The 20,564-nt window shown below is 47.4% G+C and overlaps 1 protein-coding gene across 24 annotated transcripts in view; it reads right to left on the bottom strand.

The window, feature by feature from the left end:
- Positions 1 to 15,786, bottom strand: part of RBFOX2 (RNA binding fox-1 homolog 2) — a 176,946-nt gene extending 161,160 nt beyond the window's left edge. For 8 of the 24 annotated variants that reach the window (XM_069856714.1, XM_069856737.1, XM_069856735.1 and 5 more), the window contains exon 1: positions 15,320 to 15,786. In XM_069856714.1, coding sequence (XP_069712815.1) covers positions 15,320 to 15,517 — 198 coding nt within the window. In that variant the 5' untranslated portion in view covers positions 15,518 to 15,786. The remainder of the gene's footprint in view (positions 1 to 15,319) is intronic. The other 16 variants (XR_011337422.1, XR_011337423.1, XR_011337426.1 and 13 more) reach the window with 6 other exon arrangements.
- Positions 15,787 to 20,564: the final 4,778 nt, after the last annotated feature.

Here is a 20,564-nt window from a genome sequence, read left to right as displayed (position 1 = left end):
TCCTCTGTGCACTACCTCACACAATGCTTTTCTTCCCAACATGAATGCTACACAATTACATGCATTAGGATTTAAGAAGGGCTCAAATCTATGCTAGGCTAAAGAATAGAGGGATATTTAACTGCTAAAAACAAAGGATTAAACCTATGAACAGGAACCAATGGATCTGTTTTGATTCCTGTAATGCTATCTGCCTTGAACAAACTCTGTGGATACATCAGTCTCTGGCTAGCCCGTACATGACAAAAAAAAACCCCTCATCCTACCTATCTCACTCAAGTGACTGAGCCACACTGGAAGTATTGGAGGAAAATACTTCTGGGAACCTTCTCTATTCCCTTTATCTGACATCTGAGCTGTGACTGTGAACCTCTCCCCCAAGCAATAACACTACTTCATTTTGCTGTACATTCTCCCTTTCCAAACAGCACATGAAAATGATGCTCCATCCTTGCCAGATTCATTGCTGCCCAGGGGTTAAATACAGCAGCACTGAATTGACCAGTCGTGTTAATTTAATTCAGCTATGTAGGAAATCTGTAAACAGAAGCAGAAGCCACGACAATACCATCAGAGGGCTCTGAACACAGCACTGCATAATTTGCTTTTGGTTATTACTACTAACCATACAAGGAAGAAGAAATTTTCCTACTGGACATTTTACTACATTTTTACTATTGAAGCTTTTCCACATAAGAAGAAAGTTTCCTACAGGCACATCATTTTTTCTACCCAACCAATTAGCTTCATGCATAACATGCTAAATTAGCATTTGACAAGACACACTTCCAGCAACTCCAACCCATGGCTAATTTATTATAACAGTAGCCAGAGGAGAATGGCTCCCTTGAGTCACCAAGAAAGACAGCACCACCTGCCCTGGCCCCGTTGGAACTGAGCAGCCTTCGGGAGATGAGTGGTACCATATCCCGCTCTCCCTTCCCACTGCAATCTTATTTCCACAGTGCATCTGTTTGAAAGCAGCCTGTACAATATTTATTGTAATTTTTTCTCTAGTAGCTTCATGGCGATAGTTGCCTCCACGACGAGCACTATGCAGTAACCACCTGTAGATAAGCAGATCATCCGGAGAGTGAAAGTAGCCATTCAACTGCCTCTGCATCCCAGGAAAATCTATACAAGACAAAAACACTTGCCCAGGAACTAAAGTTGAGAAGCGACCTGTTAAAGAAGTTCTGCACTACTTAGTGTGACTGTATTCATCATCAAAATCCCACCCAGGAAATCAGAGGCAGAGAGAGACTTACAATGGTAGGAATTCGCCCACGGAAGGGAAACAAGGCCACATGTTTACTCCTGCCCAAAAGGCCCAGAGATTTAGAGGGTATCTTTAAAATGGTTGAGCCCGGAGAGTTGTGGTGAATGGGGCTAAATCCAACTGGAAGCCAGTCACAAGCAGTGTTCCCGAGGGCTCGGTTTTGGGGCCAGTTTTGTTTAATATCCTTATCAATGATCTGGATGAGCGGATTGAGTGCTCCCTCAGTAGATTTACAAATAACGACAAATTGGGTGGGAATGTCAATATGCTTGAGGGCAGGAAGGCTCTGCAGAGGAATCAGGACAGGCTGCATCAATGGGCAGAGGTCAATTGTATGAGGTTTAACAAGGCCAAGTGCCAGATTCTGCACTTCAGTCACACCAACCCCATGCAACACTACAGGCCTGGGGAAGAGTGCTGGAAAGCTGCCCAGTGGCAAAGGATCCAGGGGTGCTTGTTAACAGCCGTCTGAACATGAGCCAGCAGTGGCCCAGGTGGCCAAGAAGGCCAACAGCGTCCTGGCTTGGATCAGGAAGGAAGTGATTCTGCCCCTGTACTCGGCGTTAGTGAGTCCACACCTCAAATACTGTGTTCAGTTTTGGGACCTTCACTACAAGGACACTGAGGTGCTGCAGCATGTGCAGAGGAGGGCAACAAAGCTGGTGAAGGGTCTGGAGAACAAATCCCATGAGAAGTGTCTGAGGGAACTGAAGCTGTTTAGTCAGAGAAGAGGAGGCTGAGGGGAACACCTTATCACTCTCTACTGCTACCTAAAAAGAGGTTGTAGCGATGCAGGCATTTGCCTCTTCTCCGAAGTAACAAGTGACAGGACAAGACGAAATGGCCTCATATTGCACCAAGGGAGGTTTAGATTGGATACTGGGAAAAAATTCCTTTACTGAAACAGTGGTGAAGCATTGGAACAGGTTTCCCAGGGAAATGGTGGAGTCTCCATTCCTGGAGGTGTTCAAAAAACGTGTGTAGACATGGCACTTTGGAACACGGTTTAGTAGGCATGGTGGCGTTGCGCTGACGGTTGGACTCAAAGACCTCTGTCTTTTCCAGCCTTAAGGATTCTATGATGCTAAAATCCTATTCTGGAAACAAAAGTAGAAAGTTCTAATCCCAGAACCAAATCAGACAGATCTACAAACCTCTGAATCTTAATCGCAACCTCCTAAGAATTGAGGCATCAAGAAACTGGTGACCTAGAATAAGAAACTGCTCAGGAGAAGGGACATGAAAATTAAATTCCAAACTAACCCTGAGGATCAAGTAAACCACAAAAGCAAAACAGAATATTTGGTATTACTGTGCCACCAAGGCTGGTCAGTTTGTCCATTATACTCCACCTTTTCCAGAGTATTTGCATCATCTCTTTATCAAGCATCAAATCCAAGCGAAGCAATAATACGTTGCAATAAATATAGGAGCTTAAGTGTAGAGATTTTATGCTTATTGAAAGAGACAAATAGGCTACAGAGTTCATAGAGGAGTTTGCTAATGGTCTTGTGAGCAACAGTGACAAAATAGCTGAGACCAGGCATCTTGGAAAATTTCAGTGCACACAGGAGTCAAAAACACCAATCTCCTGCTACACCTCATATTGTCAGTCAGGGACAGGCACTACTTTGGGCAGACTGTCACCACATCCATATCATAGCCAGAGGGTTCTTTGTTCCGAGGGGACAGAACCACTGTCTCTGATTTGTCTGCAACACCCAAACCAATAAATACTAGAACTCAACAGAAACAGGAATATTTTAATCATAGGATGAGCCAGACACAGTCAAGCACTATCCATTCTCCATCTACATGTTAAAATACAGACTGGCTCATCTTTTCCCTATTCATAGATACGTTACAGATGTTCAGCATGATAAGGAAAGAGAACCAAACCTCAGAACATGAAAAAGAATGACTGGTATAGAAAGCATGGAACAATTACAGAGAGGATGAACAAACGCTTCACTGCAAAGCAAGTCAGTCTCCCTATCAGACACCAAGAATGCTGCCAAACCCTGCCCCATGAAACTACCAGGACTGTAAGCTACTTCTATGGTAAATGTCTGTAGTAATCATGGGTTCCAAAAACAAAATAAACGCCAAGCTCAAAAAATAAAAACCTCAAGAACACAAAAACTACCTTCCTGTTTTCACTGTAAAGGTCATGCCTATTTAAGGAAACCTTTCCAAGCAATATGGACATGCTCCATCTACATCCATCAACTAACAGCCCAGAGTTAAGTGTAATCACTCATCAAAAATTCCTAGTCTTTAAAGGAGTCATGGCATGGAAATGCTCCTGCTGGCATCCAAAGCAGTGACAAATACCTGATACCACTCAAGATGAAAACAACTCGTTGACCAGCAGAGAAGGAATCCTTACTCACTACTTTAAGCGTTGAATAATAAGAGGAAAACACACACAAAAAAAGTCCCACAGCACCATCATCTATTCTAGTCAACACCTTCCCCACGGGAAACACACATTCCCAGGAGAACCTATACACTGGTCACAACTTGGCTTAGAAAAATACACTCAGGTATGTTCTCAGCCACATAGAGAGAGGTTTTAGAACAGAACACGGAGCATCAAAAATTCTTAGTGCTGTTAATTTGTAATTTATTGACAGAGAAAAGTGGGGTTTTTTGAATCTGCAATATTTGGCACTGACCACATGATACTCCTGTTGAAAGGAGACAGAAGAGATCAGGCAAGATGGTGAGATGCAGCAAGTCTTTTCTGGAAGGATGCAATTCAGTGGGCAGAGGAACACACAAACCCAGACCTAATTACAATCATGATTTCAATTTCTTGGCATAGTCACACACAGAGATGTATACAGACGCATATATCAGATAACTGGTCAGACAAATGTCAGTCTCAGTCTTATTCAACCACATCTAAGTCCATCACAACAGTCCAGTTCTTGCACAAGATAAACTCAGAGGTCACAACTGGGCACTAGAAGAAGGGATGGAGAAACAGAAACATTTCAAAAAGTCCCACTGTAACCCTCTTTATTCAAAAATCAATATCCACAGTTGGTCCATTTCCTTTTTCCTTCCCCTTCTCCTCTTCTGTGAGACTTTCTTGAGCCCATGGTTGACATTAAACCATCACACAGACAGTGCTGTTCACAAATGCCGCTGTCACCTCCTGCGGAAGCCATCCCACCCCAGCAAACAATGGCCTTGCCTTCACTGTTTGTGACTTACAGCCCAGCTCTTACAGCATGAGGCACTTGGCACGCAGACCACCACTCTTGGGAAAGTCTAACCAGCCCAGGAAGTCAGAATTTTCCAAGAAGTGCTTAGGTATAAAGGTCATATAGAGAAGAAGCTGTTAGATCCAGCTGGTGACATTAGCAGATGCCGGGTCTCCACTGGATTTGCATGAGCACTGCGGAGGCCTCCAGCTTCATCTCCTCCCCTCACTTCAAGGCAATAAGAATTCCTAGGACACATGCTGAGGCACAAAGAAGGCATTGCCAGGTTGGTCTTTACCTCCCCTTGGGAAAAAGGAGTGGGATGGGTATTTTCTCCCCACCTACAGCTTTATACTACTTCCTGTGTTGTAGTCCAACGATTCTGGCAACAGGATAGAGCATGCAGTTCAAAATCCTGGACTTATTCTCCAGGGCTCTCTGCAGATGATGGAGCCCCAGCCACACAGTACATTTCTGGTCCTCTTTTTTCTCAGCAATGCACTCAGCTAACTGGAGAACAGAACTGAACGCCCATGCAGAAGCAATAAAAAGCAAGCAGTAATGGGATGCATCAGGGATACATTATTGAACAAGAAAAAGGAAGATAAAAAGCCCATGATTACTCAAGTACTTTTCACCCAAGTTACCTGAATCCCAAGTAGCAGGACCGTTTGCAGCCCAAGTATGTCACAAAGCCTCCCCAACTTGGGTCTCTCTTCTCCCCACTAACCCCATAGTTGCTTACTCTGAGGCTCGTGTCCCCACAAAGGGGGAGAGTTTCCAGCCTCCCACGCAGCTGAGCGGGTCAGAAGACGGTTCCTGCTTTTCCTGTCCACCCAGCAGCTTTCGGCTCGCCAACAGACCGAAACACACTTTTAATACAAAAGGCAAGATAGCTACATTCTCTCCTAAAATAGCATTTCAATTGCAGAAGTCAAGAGCTGGGGATTAAAAAACACCAGTTACAGTTACCCATGCCCCCTTCCACTCTGTTTCCTCATGTGCAGGGATGTTACAACAAATAAGGTTTATGTGCTATTTTTTCCTGACTCCTACTTCATTCAAGCCTAGAATCATAGAATCATAGAATAACCAGGTTGGAAGAGACCCACCAGATCATCAAGTCCAACCATTCCTATCAAACACTAAACCATGCCCCTTAGCACCTTGTCCACCCGTGCCTTAAACACCTCCAGGGAAGGGGACTCAACCACCTCCCTGGGCAGCCTCTGCCAGTGCCCAAGCATTGCATTCTGAGCAGGAAAAACAGCTGCAGAAATCACAAGGCATGGGGGTTTGTAGTTAAAGACAAGCAATATCCCTTCTACTACAGAAGTTAGATTTCAAACCTCACCTTCCAAGTACAGTTTCACCACAATGATGACCAAGTTACTTAATCTTAAAGCAGTAATGCTTGAATTAAGACATCACTTTACATTTGCCCAACATGACAGTATTTCAGGATGAGGCTGTGGAAGTGGCATGTATTAATATACACAGTGGAAGTTGTAGAGAGCTGTAGATTAAGCAGTTAGACATTACCAAAACCCCGCCACCTGCAATAAAAAATAAATCAGGTTGCAAGTGTCAATGGGATTTTTGCAAAACTGGCCTTATTTACAGTACCTCAATTTCCAATTTCTACAAGAAGAGATGATATACCTTTTCTACCTCTCAGGAAAACTGCAAAAATAAGGCTATTAGTATCTGTGAAGCACCCATAGTACAGTGGTAAGTACTGTAGAAGAGACCATTAGAAATTAATAGTTCTGTATTCACCGCAAGGTTCAGATTATCTGCAGTAAATTCGATTTGGGGTCACACATCAGATGAAAAGGAAGAAATGAATTACTGAATAGCTCTCAGTCCAAAGCCTGACCTCACGCCCATTTTAACCGATAACAAAACTCCCACTAGATTTAATAGCATCTTAGCACATGTTACATATTTGATGCACTTATGGAGATGAAGTCATCTCTAAAAACATAAAATGTACGACCACATAATTAAGACCTCACATGCTGCCTTCTTGTCACGTCCTCCTGCTGGGCACTTGCCGAGTACAATCTCTGACCCTTGCCAAGCTGGATGCACCACGTATTAAATCTCCCCTGGTCACAGCCCGCTGCAGCAATGCCTCTCACTCTGGTACATTTCTCTGTTTCCTCACCCCTTTGCACTGGGGAGACAGCATCCAACAGCTTCAAACCATCCAGGACAAACATCAATTCCCACAGCACTGCCATAGTGTAACACTGGGCTTCCTAAAGCTGAGGCATTGAGTGCATTCTGTATTTTCACACACTTCTATGTCCACTCCTGAACAAAACAAATAACAGGGCAAGTAGGAGCTTCAGAATCATAGAATGGTTTGGGTTGGAGGTGACCTCCAGTTCCAACTCCCCTGTCATGGGCAGGGGCACCCCCCACTAGATCAGGTTGCTCAAAGCCTCATCCAACCTGGCCATCTCTAGGCATTGGGCATCCACGATTTCTATAAGCAACCTGTTCCAATGCCTCAACACCCCCACGGTAAAAAATTTCTTCACAATATGTAATCTAACTCTCCCCTTTTCAGCTTTCTTTCAGTTACACCTCGTCCTATCGCTACACTCCCTGACAAAGAGTTCGTCTCCACCTTTCCTGTAGGCCCCCTTTAAGTACTGGAAGGCTGCTAAAAGGTCTCCCTGGAACCTTCTCTTCAGTCTGTCCTCATATGGGAGGTGCTCCAGCCCTCTTATCTTCATGGCCCTCCTCTGAACCCACTGTAACAGATCCATGTCCTTCCTATGCCGACAACTCCAGAATTGCACACAGCCCTCCAGGTGAGGTCTCACAAGAATGACGTCCCTCAACCTGCTGGTCACATTTCTTTGGACGCATCCCAGGACAGGGTTGCTTTCTGGGTGGCAAGCACACACTGCCAGTTCATGTTCATCTTCTCATCTGCCAACACCCCACAAGTCCTGCTCTTCAGGGCTGCTCTCAATCCAGAAGTCAATTGATCTCTCCTGCAGCCTGCCCAAGAGACATCCAGATCTCGGAAAACAGCAGAAACGATGTGTACACTTTGCTGCCTCAGTTTCCTCCACGATTCAGATCATTCCTGAGGCTGACATCACACAAACTCCTGCTTCCCACTCTTGTACATCCCACTAGCCCCACAACATCTGCCCATATCACACTGCCAGGTCTTACCCCATTCCCACAGTTTAATCTGCTGCACCAACACCACAGCCTAGGTTTCCTTCCCTGAACAAACCTTTTGGATCTCTCCAGGCTGTGAGGCTCATCCCACTCTTGGGACTAGAAGCAGCTTCACTTAGAGGAAGCAGTCTTCAATCCCAGGAACCACCCCAGATCACCCTAAAGCTGAGCTTTGAGAAGAACTGTTGCCTACAGGCAAGGAGAAGCACCTACAAAGCGCAATCCATCCTGGTTCAGCTTTGCTCCAAGGCTACACAGGGCTTTTTAATGAAACAAGGATAGGAAAGAGGCCTCTGATGGACCTCTCCAGGACAGAAGAGTACGAAGGGTAGCAGAGGAGCCCTTTAATGCAGACATTTCTCCTCATCTCTTCTTCCCACAAAAAGCAAGCAAAGCCACAGAACAGCATAAAACCAAAGAGCCGTGTAGAGATGGCTCAGAAGCACTATCTCACAGAGACTGCTCCGAGAGTCACACTTGGCAACGCTGCCTGCAGAGCAGTGGCCCCAGGGAGAAGGCGCCCAGCCCTGCAGCAGGGCAGAGCCCAACATTCTCGTGCCTCGCCCACCCAAGGAGGGCAAACAGGCTGGAGGAAAGGCCACCTTCCCACCCTTCTCTGGGTAAGGGAATGGCAACCACAAGCAGCAAATTGCAGGCCTAGGATCCCAGCTACAGCCTCTCCTCAGCCCACGCAGCACTAAATCAAGGCTTTTAAGTGACGCTTTGGTGGGATTTTCTTCCCAGGCATCGCCCCCAACGGTGACAACCACCCCAAGTGTCTGCAAGAATCTCCGACAGAAATAGCAGGGGAAAAGCCGTGCAGAAAGCCTCAGCTAAAAGAGCACACCCCGTCCCTTGAAGAAACCTGAGCTGGATCCAGATCCCAGGGCCTCAAAGGCCTCTGGGGAGAATATTTTGATATTTGCAACACACATTAATGCCACATAAGGTTGCTTATTTAGCCCCTCTATTAAAGGAAATCTAGCTATGTACAGCCAGAGGGTAAAAAGTGCTAACACGTTCAGGGGTTTTTCCTCCCTTAAAGGTACAGATTCTTACCCATTGCTATGCTAATACTTGCATTACTGCTGAGGCAACTGTGAGCAGATAAAACCCAAGAAAGTTGCACAGAAAAAGCAACAACTGCTTCTAGCCCTCACTCTCTGATGCAAGCATCCAATATTCCTGCACAATGACCTCTCCCAGAAGAACACAAATACCACAATCAATGGGAACATACAGCAACTTCAAAAACATGCCAGGCTGAACCCTGCTGTCCTATCCAAGAGATGCAAGCGAAAGATCTCATGACCCCTTTTCTAATCGGTATGAATCACAAATGCGCTCTACCCACACTCCAAAGGTTAGGAGGTGGCAATGGTATAGCTGATTGAACATCAGTGTTGCACCAACTGAGCCGGCAGAAACTGCCAAAGTTTCCTGCTCTGCCCAAACAGACGCTGGATCCAGCTCAAGTTCAGCTGTTGCCTCTCATTAAACAAGGAGGCTTTTATACACAACCTTTCCTACTTTGAAGCTACTTAAATACATCATATCACTGCCAAGGAGATAGCATCCCATTTCCTTCGGTCCAGCAAGAGAGCTGCTAGGAGGGATTTTGACAGATGCCATTATGTACACATGGCAAGCCTCACAACAGAAAGACTGGAATGGTTGACAAGGCTCTTCCCAAACACCTTGGAAATCCTCCGTAACAAAGAACACAGGTTAGTAACTTCAATCTACCATGGGCTCTTCTCAGTGAAGCCTCGCAGACAGCAAAGCTTTCCTGCAGGAGAGGTGTTCTGGCGCAATTCAGCGGGACAGCTTGGCAGAGCCCCAACAAGGAGCACTGCAGATCAGGACAGCGGCATGGTCCAAGCCTGCTGAGGACTGTTTTGTACAGCCTCATATGTTGTTGGGTTTGGCTCTTACAAACATCTCAAATTCAACCTGGAAATAAAGGAGGTGCACTCAGGAAAGTGAAGCAGATGGAGGGGGAAGCATGCTGGGGAAAATAAATACACATCTTTCAAACTAGTCTTTTCCTGCATTTAGAAAAGATGGCTAGCAAAATTAAATTTACTGGAGAGCAAAGGGAGTTAAGGCCCAAAATGCAGTGAAGCAGCTCTAATCCCTAAACATCAGGATTATCTCATGACAGCTACACTCCAGCATCCACTCAATACCACTGTAAAATGTAGATCAACAGAATGCTTCAATGAACTGGAACTCGTTACTTCTAATTGCTTCTCTCACTTTGCTTCTGGACGTTCCTCTGATCCCTCAGTCACCTCATTTCAAAAGCACACACACACAGATGGTCAAGTAATATCAGAGATGGGCAAATTAAATAAGAAGTTTCCAGCTGACCAAAACACCTGCCCTCCTCTTCTGCTTCGTATGAAAACTAAGGTTTGCCGCACAAAATGAGACAAAGCAGCACAGACAGACAGGCTTTATAACATCATCAAATGACGTGACCCCCAACGTTTTCCAAAGGGCCAGAGGTTCTTGTGCAGCAAACCAAAGGCTGCTAGTGGCAGGCTTTATTTTTCCAAGCTTGCAGGGGTATGTCCTTCAGCAGGAGTCTCCACCAGGGCATGGACCATGCACACAATCCAGCTCATGCCTGCCTGGACTTGTTTGGTTTCCCTACTGCTACTGCAAATGAAGCAGCTAAATTTTTTAAGGTATTTTATTTTACTGATGTCTCCTTTGCCTTTCCTGTGTTCTGGTATTCCTACTGCCACCAGCCTCACTACAGCAGAGCCACCGAAAGCCCTCAGTGCAGCCACAATAAAACACAAAGCTCAGCAACACAGCTGCTAACCTTCAGTGACAAGCACTTCCCTGAGACAGTCTTGGAAACAGAGGTGTGAACCCCTGATCCAAAAGGGCAAGGTGAAAGCCCTGCCTGCTAGGTCATCGGGAACAAAGGCCGACAGAGGGTGTTTCACACGACATGCCTGTGAGAGACGCACACTGCTCTGAACTCAGCTAGGTGGGCAACTTCTTCAAAATGCAAGGGACAGCCCGGGCTTTCTGCAAAATGCCAGCGTGCTCATGTTTCTAAACGGCAATTCTGAAAAGGAAAAAGAGAGTCATATGTCTACAGCTGGTACACACACATAGAAGGAAACAGTTTCCAGCACAGTCAGACCTCCATTCAGCTTCCACCCTTGCAACAGTGGCCATCCCCTTTAAACACAAACCTTTGAAATCCAATGAGAAATATCGACACAGCCTAGGAGTACGAAAGCATCTGGAACACTTTACTTGGGCCTTCCATTCTCCTGAATATGGCAAGAAAGGAGCCAACATTAAAGTGCTCTCAACACCTCTAAAATCCCAACTTTCAGTCTGTTTGCCAAAGTTTCCTTGAACTGGAGGATTGTCTAAGTCTTCCCAGACTGTGTCAGGTCTAACTCATAACACTCAAATATTTAAAAAAAAAACCCAAAAACAAACAAAGGACAAAAGCAAACAGAGAAATAACAACAAACTTAAAGATGATTCATTATGTCCCATCACATCAGCAACAGTCTGTCTAAACAGCATCCCAGGAAATCTCATCCAGGATGCAAGGCAAGGGTCACCTTCCAAATAATGGAACTTGGTTTCTTTTCTAGAATATGTTGTATCCCCTGTATTAGCCTTCATCTCTTTACAATGAAGGACATGCCATGAATAATAAAAGGAAGGAAAAGGCTAACCTGTATACACAGCTTTTTCATGATTTACTGGAACTAGATGTTCTCTTATGTAAGATTTAAAAATACAGATTTCCATAGGGTCCCCCACAGCAAAAAGGCTGTTATTCACTGGCCCCTTCCCAATTATAGTCCCACAGTCAGCCCTCTTACCTGTAAAACCTAAACCTGTCTTTGGAAATTATCAGCAATTGATTTCTTGCCCTCACCTGAAGCACCACAAACCGGCCATGGTTTGAACAGGGACACTGGTTGTCGTGAAGCGCCAGCAAAATCCCCGCTCTTCCCTTTCTGTTGCACACTGCCGTTCAAGGTTTCCAGTCTCTGATCTGGAAGGAGTCCAGCTAGTAGAGGGTGTTACAGGCCATCTCCTGGCTTGCGGCAGGAAGAGAAACCACGGACCTTCTTGTGGAGCAAAGACTTATTGTTTATAACGTCATTATTCAGTCACAGGGGACTGAGCTCAACACCACTAGTCATCTTTGTGAACCCTATGCAGGCATGCCTGAATGACAACACAAAGTCAGCACTCATCGCTGCCACTAAAAGTTTACGTGGCCTGGATAACACATCCACCACAGCTGCATTAACTGTCTTCCCTGGCTAGTCAGCCATGCTTACGGTTGCAGAAGAGTAATGTCCTCAAATGCTCAGGGACACTAGGCACACAAAGGAACAAGGATCAACTCTGTTCAATCCTTGCATCTAATTTAAACCACACATCACCCCTACATATAGTTTTAATTCACTAACCAGCCTGGACCCCATAAAAAGTTAAATCAAAATTCAGCTTGGGAACCAAATAAGGAATTGATTAACTCACTCAACCCCATGCAAAGCAACCAGAAGATACTTCAATAGCTTTCTTCAGCAGTGTAAGCTAGTTGGTATACCATTAGCACCTTGATGGGGATGACCAACAGAGAACCCTGGAATTATACCCTAGTCTGCAGCTCCAGAGAGACAAGGGACACTTCCCAGCCATCCACAATATTTCTCACTCCTCCATTCCTCATGTGGCGAAAGATGAGATTATTGTGAGGGTACTTTCTCTTCCATCTGTGCAGCAGTTAACCTCTCCATAAAAACAGCAAATACAGCTGCATCAACAACTGCATTTTGGTGCAGCTTCACAAGTAACTTAAGCCAATATAACTTACTAATTTTTTTTTGTCTCCTCTCTGTTAGGGACTACTTTTACTGGGATAAGCAAGCTGATCCAAATTATTCAACCTGTCCAAGCCAGCAGAGAGCAAGCTAGTTCCCAGCTAGTATTTATACAGTTAAAATACAGCAGTACCTTTGGGGCTCTTGACTTCCAAGGCTTACAAACATATCCAAATACTTCCAGGAGACATTCCTGGCCGGTGGCATTTGATTTCTGCCACTTATGGACTAGAGAGAGATAAAAAGAAGCAGTTTCTGCTGGACCTTCTCCTCCCACGCTGCGATTAACTGAAATATGTCTCGGAAGCGGATAGCAGCCGTGATCCGATTTGTCCCAATCCCAACTCAAGCAGCTTTACACCACTCTCCTAACAAGATCAGCATTGGTCAAACACCATTTATCCAGCCTGATCAGAGATGGATTAGATAATGAAACCCTAACTGCATAAGCTGTCTGAGCATGCTGGCCTCAGACAGCAGAAGACAAGAAGCCCAGTAAATTTAAGGGCCGCTTTAAGCTTTAAAGCCCACGTTGCCCCAAGTTCTTAAGCTACTATCTTATCTTCCTAAAAGCTAGTGTTTCTATTTCATGTTAATGGACCAAAAAAAGCTATCAGTTTTACATTTACACTAGTAATTTCTATAGCTAAATGATTTACTTCAGCATGACAAGTCATGTTCATATCCTGAACCATCAGTAAGTAGAGGTTATGCAAAGAAGAAACCGTGGCAAGCGTAGCACCCCAGGATTCCTCGCTATCGGCCCAGAGACACAAGGTCGCCAAGTTTACACAGACACAGCCTGTAGCTCTGGAACAGGAAGCAGAAAATTGACAGGAGCTGCAGGATAAACAAGGTGCAACAGTTGCTGGTGTTATTTCCAGCTTCCAGAAAGCCTCTAGTATATATGAGGAGGGAGAAAAAAAATAATAAAAATTACAGAATAGGCTCTTTATTCTTCTTGTAAGCATTATGTACAGTTACACATAATGCATTTACTAAAAAGAGCCTGTTACTCTAAAATGAAGTACTTCAAAAGAATACACTATCTGAACAGAAATTCTCATGAACTACATTCTTGTAGTTTGAGTTTCAGGTAAAAAGATATTGAATTCCCCAAATATTAAAGAACACATTTTTCCCGATACTACTTGTAAGTTTGGCTTCAAATTTGGTAATATCTTGCTTACAACCATGACGTGATTCTCCAAATAAATAAACCACACAATTTAAGAGCAGAAAAAGTCAAGGAAAACTTCCAGACATGACTGTTTGTGCGCGCATATATACATACATATGCTTATTTTCACCTTTTATACTGAAAAGATTGAATAATCTTCCCCATATATAAATATATGGAAAGTTTAAAACCATGCTAAGAATACCATTCAACTACAGTCTGAAGAATAGTTACGCCAGCTATAAAAACACAATTAACTTTAAAACTGGACTCTCCTAGTTAAACTTCTCCACTGTTTGCCAGCATTTGATATGATAACAAAACCCACCTTTCAGCCAAGGTCCACTATTAATCCCTACTCCCATTACCACCAGTATTACACATTGCGGCATACGTGCGCTGCTGTAGCCCCACGGCTGAATGCTGCAGCATCTTAATACCTAGTACTCCTGAACAGATAATAAAATGCTTTCCTCGGTGTCAATATAGAGGAGAACCTTTTATGTATAGAGAAACTGTACCTGTCTGCAATAAAAAAAAAAAAATACTTTTGTTAAAGCAGTTCAAGTCTCTTCCAGGGCAATTTTCAGTTGATCTACCACTAGTTGACATCAACATCAACCAGTTTAACCACTAACTGCAGGTAAACTGGTGTTTCACAGGACCTACGCCTCAGCCCTGCTCTTAAGAGCTGGAAAAACTTCATGTCACTACGTTCACGCGCTCATTCTCGATTCCTAGCTATACACAATGTCTAAGCAGTCCTTCAACGCTGAGCATCTTTCTTCTCTCAACGATACATGTCGTCTGAGTCACACCTGACACCTGCGTGTGGGAGAAGATGCTACTTCAAGGAATAAGGGAGCACAGCATGGTTTTCACTGGCCCTCGCAGGAGTACTCAGGTGTGAAGCTCCCGACTACCCTCAGCTCACACCACCACGGCGGGGAAGAAGCGACGCTGCGAGGTGATGAGACCACCACGAATGGTTGAACATCAAAACAGAACCACAAATAAAAACCTCCTGCCGCAAGCTATTAAAAAAAAAAGAAAAGAAATATTGAGCAGGCAAACCGAGGACAGCCTGGGAATAGAAAGGGAAGATGATCGGTGAGCTTTAGGCACCTAGATGAGAAGCACGTTGGAGAAGACAGGACGCTGCCCTCGCAGACCACCAACAGCGTTTCCCAACCAAAGCCAAGCCGAGAAGAGAAACAAGTTCAGCGGAGTCAAATCGCCCCGTTCCCCCAGGGCTCCGAGGGACCCCGGGCAGGGCAGCCAACAGCAAGGCCGGCGCGGCTGCCACAACAAACCCGCGCAGACAAAGGGAAGCGGCTCACCTCGGCCGCTCCCGCACGGCGCAGCGCCCCGGGGCCGCCAGGAGCCTCCGGCCCCCCGCCCGCGGCCCTTCCCTCCGCTCCTCCCGAAGGCTCCGGGAAACCCGGGGCAGCGCGGGCGAAGCCTCCCCCACACACACACACCCCCCAGGCCCCGGGGGGAGCCCAGAGCCGACCCCCCCGCCCCCCCCCGCCCCTCGCCACCGCGAACCCCGGCGCGGTACCTGCATGCCGGCGCCCTCCGCCTCCGCCTCCGCCCGCAGCCGCTTGCTGTGGCCGCCCTCGGCGCCGTCCCCGCCGGGCATCGGCTGCTCCGGCTCCGGCTCCCGTTTCACGCCGCGGGCGGCCCCGCCGCCGCCGCCGCCGCCGCCGGGCAGGAGCTGCTGCTGCTGCTGCTGCGGGGGCTGGCCGCCCTCCGCCATCCGCGATCGCCCCGCTCTGTCACCGCGACGCCCGGCGCTGCAGGAGGAGGAGGAGGAGGAGAAGGAGGAGGAGAAGAGAAGGAGGAGGAGGAGGGCGAGCCCCGCGCTGCAGCCGGAGCGACGGGCGCGCCGCGCTCCCACCCACCCGAGCGCCTCGGCCGCGGAGCCCGAGCGGCGGCCGGGGAGAGGCCGAAGCCCCTCGGCAATTTCCGGAAACGCTCGGCCCGGCCGGCCGAGCCGCGAGACCCCCGCTCGGAAACCTTCGGCGGCGGCGGGAGGGGCGGGGCGGGAGGGGAGGGGCACAGCCCGCCAGCCGCGCGGGGCGGCGGGAAATGGCCGCCAGCCGCGACCCCCCGGGAGCTGCTCCCCGAGCCCCCTGCATCCCGAGATACACCCCGAGCCCCCTGCATCCCGAGATACACCCCGAGCCCGCTGCCCCCCGCGATCGCTGCGCCCTGACCCCGCTCAACCCTGATCTTGCTGCCCCCCTCCGAGCCCGCTGCCCGCTGAGCCTGCTCGACCCGGTTCTTGCTGTATCCCTAAACCCGCTGCCTCTGATCCCGCTGCGCGCCGAGCTACGCCCTGAGCTGCCCCTTGAGCCCACTCTGACCTAATCCCACTGAGCACGCTCAATCCTAACCCCACTGCACCCCGATCTCGCTGCACCCTGAGCTACACCCCGAGCCGCATCGTGACTCCGCTGCACCCCGATCTCGCTGCATTCTGAGCCCGCTGTACCCTGATCTCACTGCACCCTGAGCTCCACCCTGAGCCCGCTTGATCCTAATCCCACTGCATCCCGATCTTGCTGCACCCTGACCCCGCTGCACCTTGAGCTACACTCTGAGCTGCATTCTGAGCCCGCTGCACCCTGATCTTGCTGCATTCTGAGCCCACTGCACCCCGATTATGCTGCATTCTGAGCCCACTGTACCTTGATCTCACTGCATTCTGAGTCCACTGCATCCTGATCTTGCTGCACCCTGAGCTCCACCCTGAGCCTGCTTGATCCTAATCCCACTCCTGATATCGCTGCACCCTGACCCCACTACACCCTCAGCTCCACCCTGAGCTGCATGGTGACTCCACTGCACCCCAGTCTCAACTGTATTCTGAGCCCACTGTACTCTGATCTTGCTGCATTCTGAGCCCACTATACCCTTATCTTGCTGCATTCTGAGCCCGCTGCCCCCTGACCTCGCTGCCCCCTGAGCCTGCTGCAGGCATCTCTGCCCCACCCTGGGGTGCTTCATCCCCCAGGAGCAGAGCCCTAGAAGGGCTGCAGCAGGGAGGTGGCTGCAGGGTTAAGGCGTGAAGGCGGCCTGATCTCTGCCTGTTCTTGTCTTTTTTGAAACAGGGCTTGGCCAAGGGCTTTGTGGTTTGGGCCAGTGCCTCTCTGCAATGGGCCACGGTGGGCGCAGGGCCAGGGTGTCACACTGGCTGCAGGGGTGCAGAGCTCCCACCCCTCAGGCAGAGCCGTATCCCTGTCCGGCTCTGACTTTCAGGGAGAGATTTAGATTGGGAGAGGGTTAGACTGAATAGTAGGAGAGGTTCATATTGGATATTAGCAAAAGAAATCTTTACCAAAAGAGCGGTCAAGCACTATAGGAAGCTGCCCAGGGAAGCGGTGGAGTCTTCATCCCTGGGGGTGTTCAAAAATGTATAAATGGGGCACTTAGGGACACAAGTTAGTAGGCATGGTGGTGTTGGGCTGACGGTTGGACTTGATGATCTTGGAGATCTTTTCCAACCTTATGATTCTATGATTTTCACAGGTCTGCCTGCAAGGAGCAGTACTAAACTAAGGCAAATCTGAGTTGAAGGGTACTGACTTGATGACTTGCTTCAGGAGCATCCACCTTCTGGGGATGTATTCCTCAACTTACTACGCAATGCTGCCCCAGCTCAGCGCAGCCTCCCGTCAGTTATGGCACGTGTCTTTTTTCCTGCCTTTTCCAACCTTACTCTATGCTGTTCTGGACTCCTTTCACAGCCACAGTCTGCATTTGATTTCTCAGGAAAGGGGCTGATCTGCTTTCCAATTCCTAATAGCTTTCATGGATTTCTCCTGCATTTTTTATATATAACTCATCATTCATTCTGCTGCAGATGACTTCCAAGAAGATGGAGACACCAGTTTTCAAAAACCTGAAGTAATCATCAGCCTTTTTGTATGTCTCAAAGAGACATAAAAAGGAGTGGTGGTAAGTGGAGTTTACTCCAGCTGGAGGCCAGTTACAAGTGGTGTCCCCAGGGCTCAGTGCTGGGTCCAGCCCTGTTCAATGTCTTTATCAATGACCTGGATGAAGGCACTGAGTGCACCCATAGCAAGTTTGTGGATAATACTAAGCTGGGTGGAAGCGTGGATCTGCTGGAGGGTAGGGAGGCTCTGCAAAGGGATCTGAACAGGCTGGACCGCTGGGCAGAGTCCAATGGCATGAGGTTTAACAAGGCCAAGTGCCGGGTCCTGCAGTTGGGGCACAACAACCCTATGCAGTGCTACAGACTAGGAGAAGTCTGTCTAGAAAGCTGCCAGGAGAAAAATGACCTGGGGATGTTCATTGGCAGCGACTGAACATAAGCCAGCAGTGGCCCAGGTGGCCAAGAAGGCCAATGGCATCTTGGCTTGTATCAGAAACTGCGTGACCAGCAGGTCCAGGGAGGTTATTCTCCCTCTGTACTCGGCACTGGTGAGACAGCTCCTTGAATACTGTGTTCAGTTCTGGGCCCCTCACCACAAGAAGGATGTTGAGGCTCTGGAGCGAGTCCAGAGAAGAGTGATGAAGTTGGTGAATGGGCCGGAGAACAAGTCTTATGAGGAACAGCTGAGAGAGCTGGGGTTGTTTAGCTTGGAGAAGAGGAGGCTGAGGAGAGACCTTATTGCTCTCTGCAACTACATGGAAGGAGGTTGTGGAGAGGAGGGTGCTGGCCTCTTCTCCCAAGTGACAGGGGACAGGACAAGAGGGAATGGCCTCAAGCTCCGCCAGGGGAGGTTCAGAAAAAAATTTTTCACAGAAAGGGTCATTGGGCACTGGCACAGGCTGCCCAGGGAGGTGGTTGAGTCACCTTCCCTGGAGGTGTTTAAACATTTTAAAAGACAGGTGGATGAGGTGCTGAAGGTTTAGTGGTTGATAGGAATGGTTGGACTCCATGATCCTGTGGGTCTTTTCTAACCTAGTGATTCTGTGATTCTCCATGTTTTTGATCTTGAGAAAGAGATTTGGGATCCTCAACACAAGCATGAAGTTGATTTTATTATGCAGCTGCTGTCTGGTAGCACCAAGGACAATCTCTGCTCTAGAATGAGGTACACACAGGCAACCTGTGCTGTCCTGAAACTAGTCTGAAAGCTGTGGCAACTTGATGGAGAACTGATCTGCAGATTATAATACAAATCTGCAGTTGGCTTTATTATGGGATGGGAATGGGACTTCTCCTCTGCCTGCTAGTGCTTTGGAGGAAAAAGAGAAAAACAGGAATGGAGGTGGTCACCGTGAGTCAGCGCACATAGTAGGAAGCTCTTCTTGACTTCTCAGATACCACCTGTGGACCAGTTAGGTTTTCATGATGTGTCCTTACACATCTGCTGATCTTCATGAAATTATAGAGTTTGGTTTTGATTGACAGTTACAATACATGATTCCAGTCTTCCCTTACACCACATTTTTCCAGCTCCAAAGTAGTTTTCAAGGCCACATTAAAAGCTATTTTTAAGTGGTACGTTTTTGCGCTGTGGTGCCAGCTTGTGTCCTCCAGTGACAGGGAAATTCTCTTTTTTTCAGAATGATTACAAGTCCCCATGGAGTGGCAGGCACCCAGAGGACAATTACATGCAGCTTTTGTCTGCTCACCCACCAAGGATAAACACATGTCTCATTCATCTTGACTGGGCTCAATAAAATGAGCCAGACTGTCAAACAACATTGAAGAAACGTGTTCAGTCCACCCTTGGCTTGAAAAGAAGCCGATATTCTTGTGACTGGGATCCTGCTCATTCAGAGAAAAGCAGCATTTCTGTATTTGTCTTCCTCCTAATTTTAGCAAGGGGTTCTAGGCAAAGGGTGCAGGTTAAGACACTGCCCATGAGGCGCTGCAGAAGGCTTCAACCTGAAAGTGAATTAAGAATAAACTGTTCGAAGACAAATCTGTATGCACACTTGGGAGCGCTCCTCTTGCTGTGGTCTAGGCATCTGCCTGATATTCCCCTTGAGGGATATCCAGACAAGGAGCTGATTTACAGTGCCCAGCCTCCTTTTTTTCTCTTCATCTTCCTCTAACCTCATTTCTGCCAGCTCCTGCCATGCTGGTGCCAAAGCTGCTGCTTTCCCTTCATATCCTGGGTTCACACCGTCTGCACCACAGAGCAGTGCCTGGGAGAGCTGGCAGTGCCGTGAGGAGGTCCCTCGGCCAGGCATTTTCAGCTGGCTGTGGTCTGCAGCCAGGACCACCACAGAGCAGACCCTCGGTTATGGTGTGGGAGGAAATAGCTTGAGGCATGGCCCTGCACAATCCCTGACAAACTAACCTGCAGTTGCTTCCACCATGCCCTGTGCTATCATTTGCTTTCTGTCATAATATTTCATATTATTATTTCTCTGGCTCTTTCCATTTCCACTTAAAAAAAGATGAATGAATTAATCTTCACAGTATGCTTGTGGGATAGGAAATATCTCCATTTTAATAGAAGATAGGAAAAGATATCCTGAAGTCACAAAAAAGCTTTTGAGCTGGGACTACAATCTTAATCCGTTGATTTCCTTTCACACAACCCAGCTGCCTTTTAGGTATTTGTATGTGACATCTGAGACATACTAAACAGACAGCTGACGCCTCTCTTAACCCTTCCACTGCCGCACAGAGCTCTTGCCAAAGGCTCCTATATGCCATGATTTTATGGATGAGTTTGCAGAGTGCTCACCAATGCTTTGTCTTTGATAGATCAATGAGAGGCAACTGTAAGAAACATTACCATTCCGGAGACCTCTCAGAAGCTGATGTGAAGAATATATCTTTCTGAACAGATCAATGTCATTTTAGAGTAAAGTTG

Source organism: Phaenicophaeus curvirostris, chromosome 1, assembly GCF_032191515.1.
Source record: "Phaenicophaeus curvirostris isolate KB17595 chromosome 1, BPBGC_Pcur_1.0, whole genome shotgun sequence".
Classification (NCBI taxonomy): Eukaryota; Metazoa; Chordata; class Aves; order Cuculiformes; family Cuculidae; genus Phaenicophaeus; species Phaenicophaeus curvirostris.
Note: the sequence above shows the minus strand (reverse complement) of the source record. Positions and strands in the feature narration are given on the sequence as shown.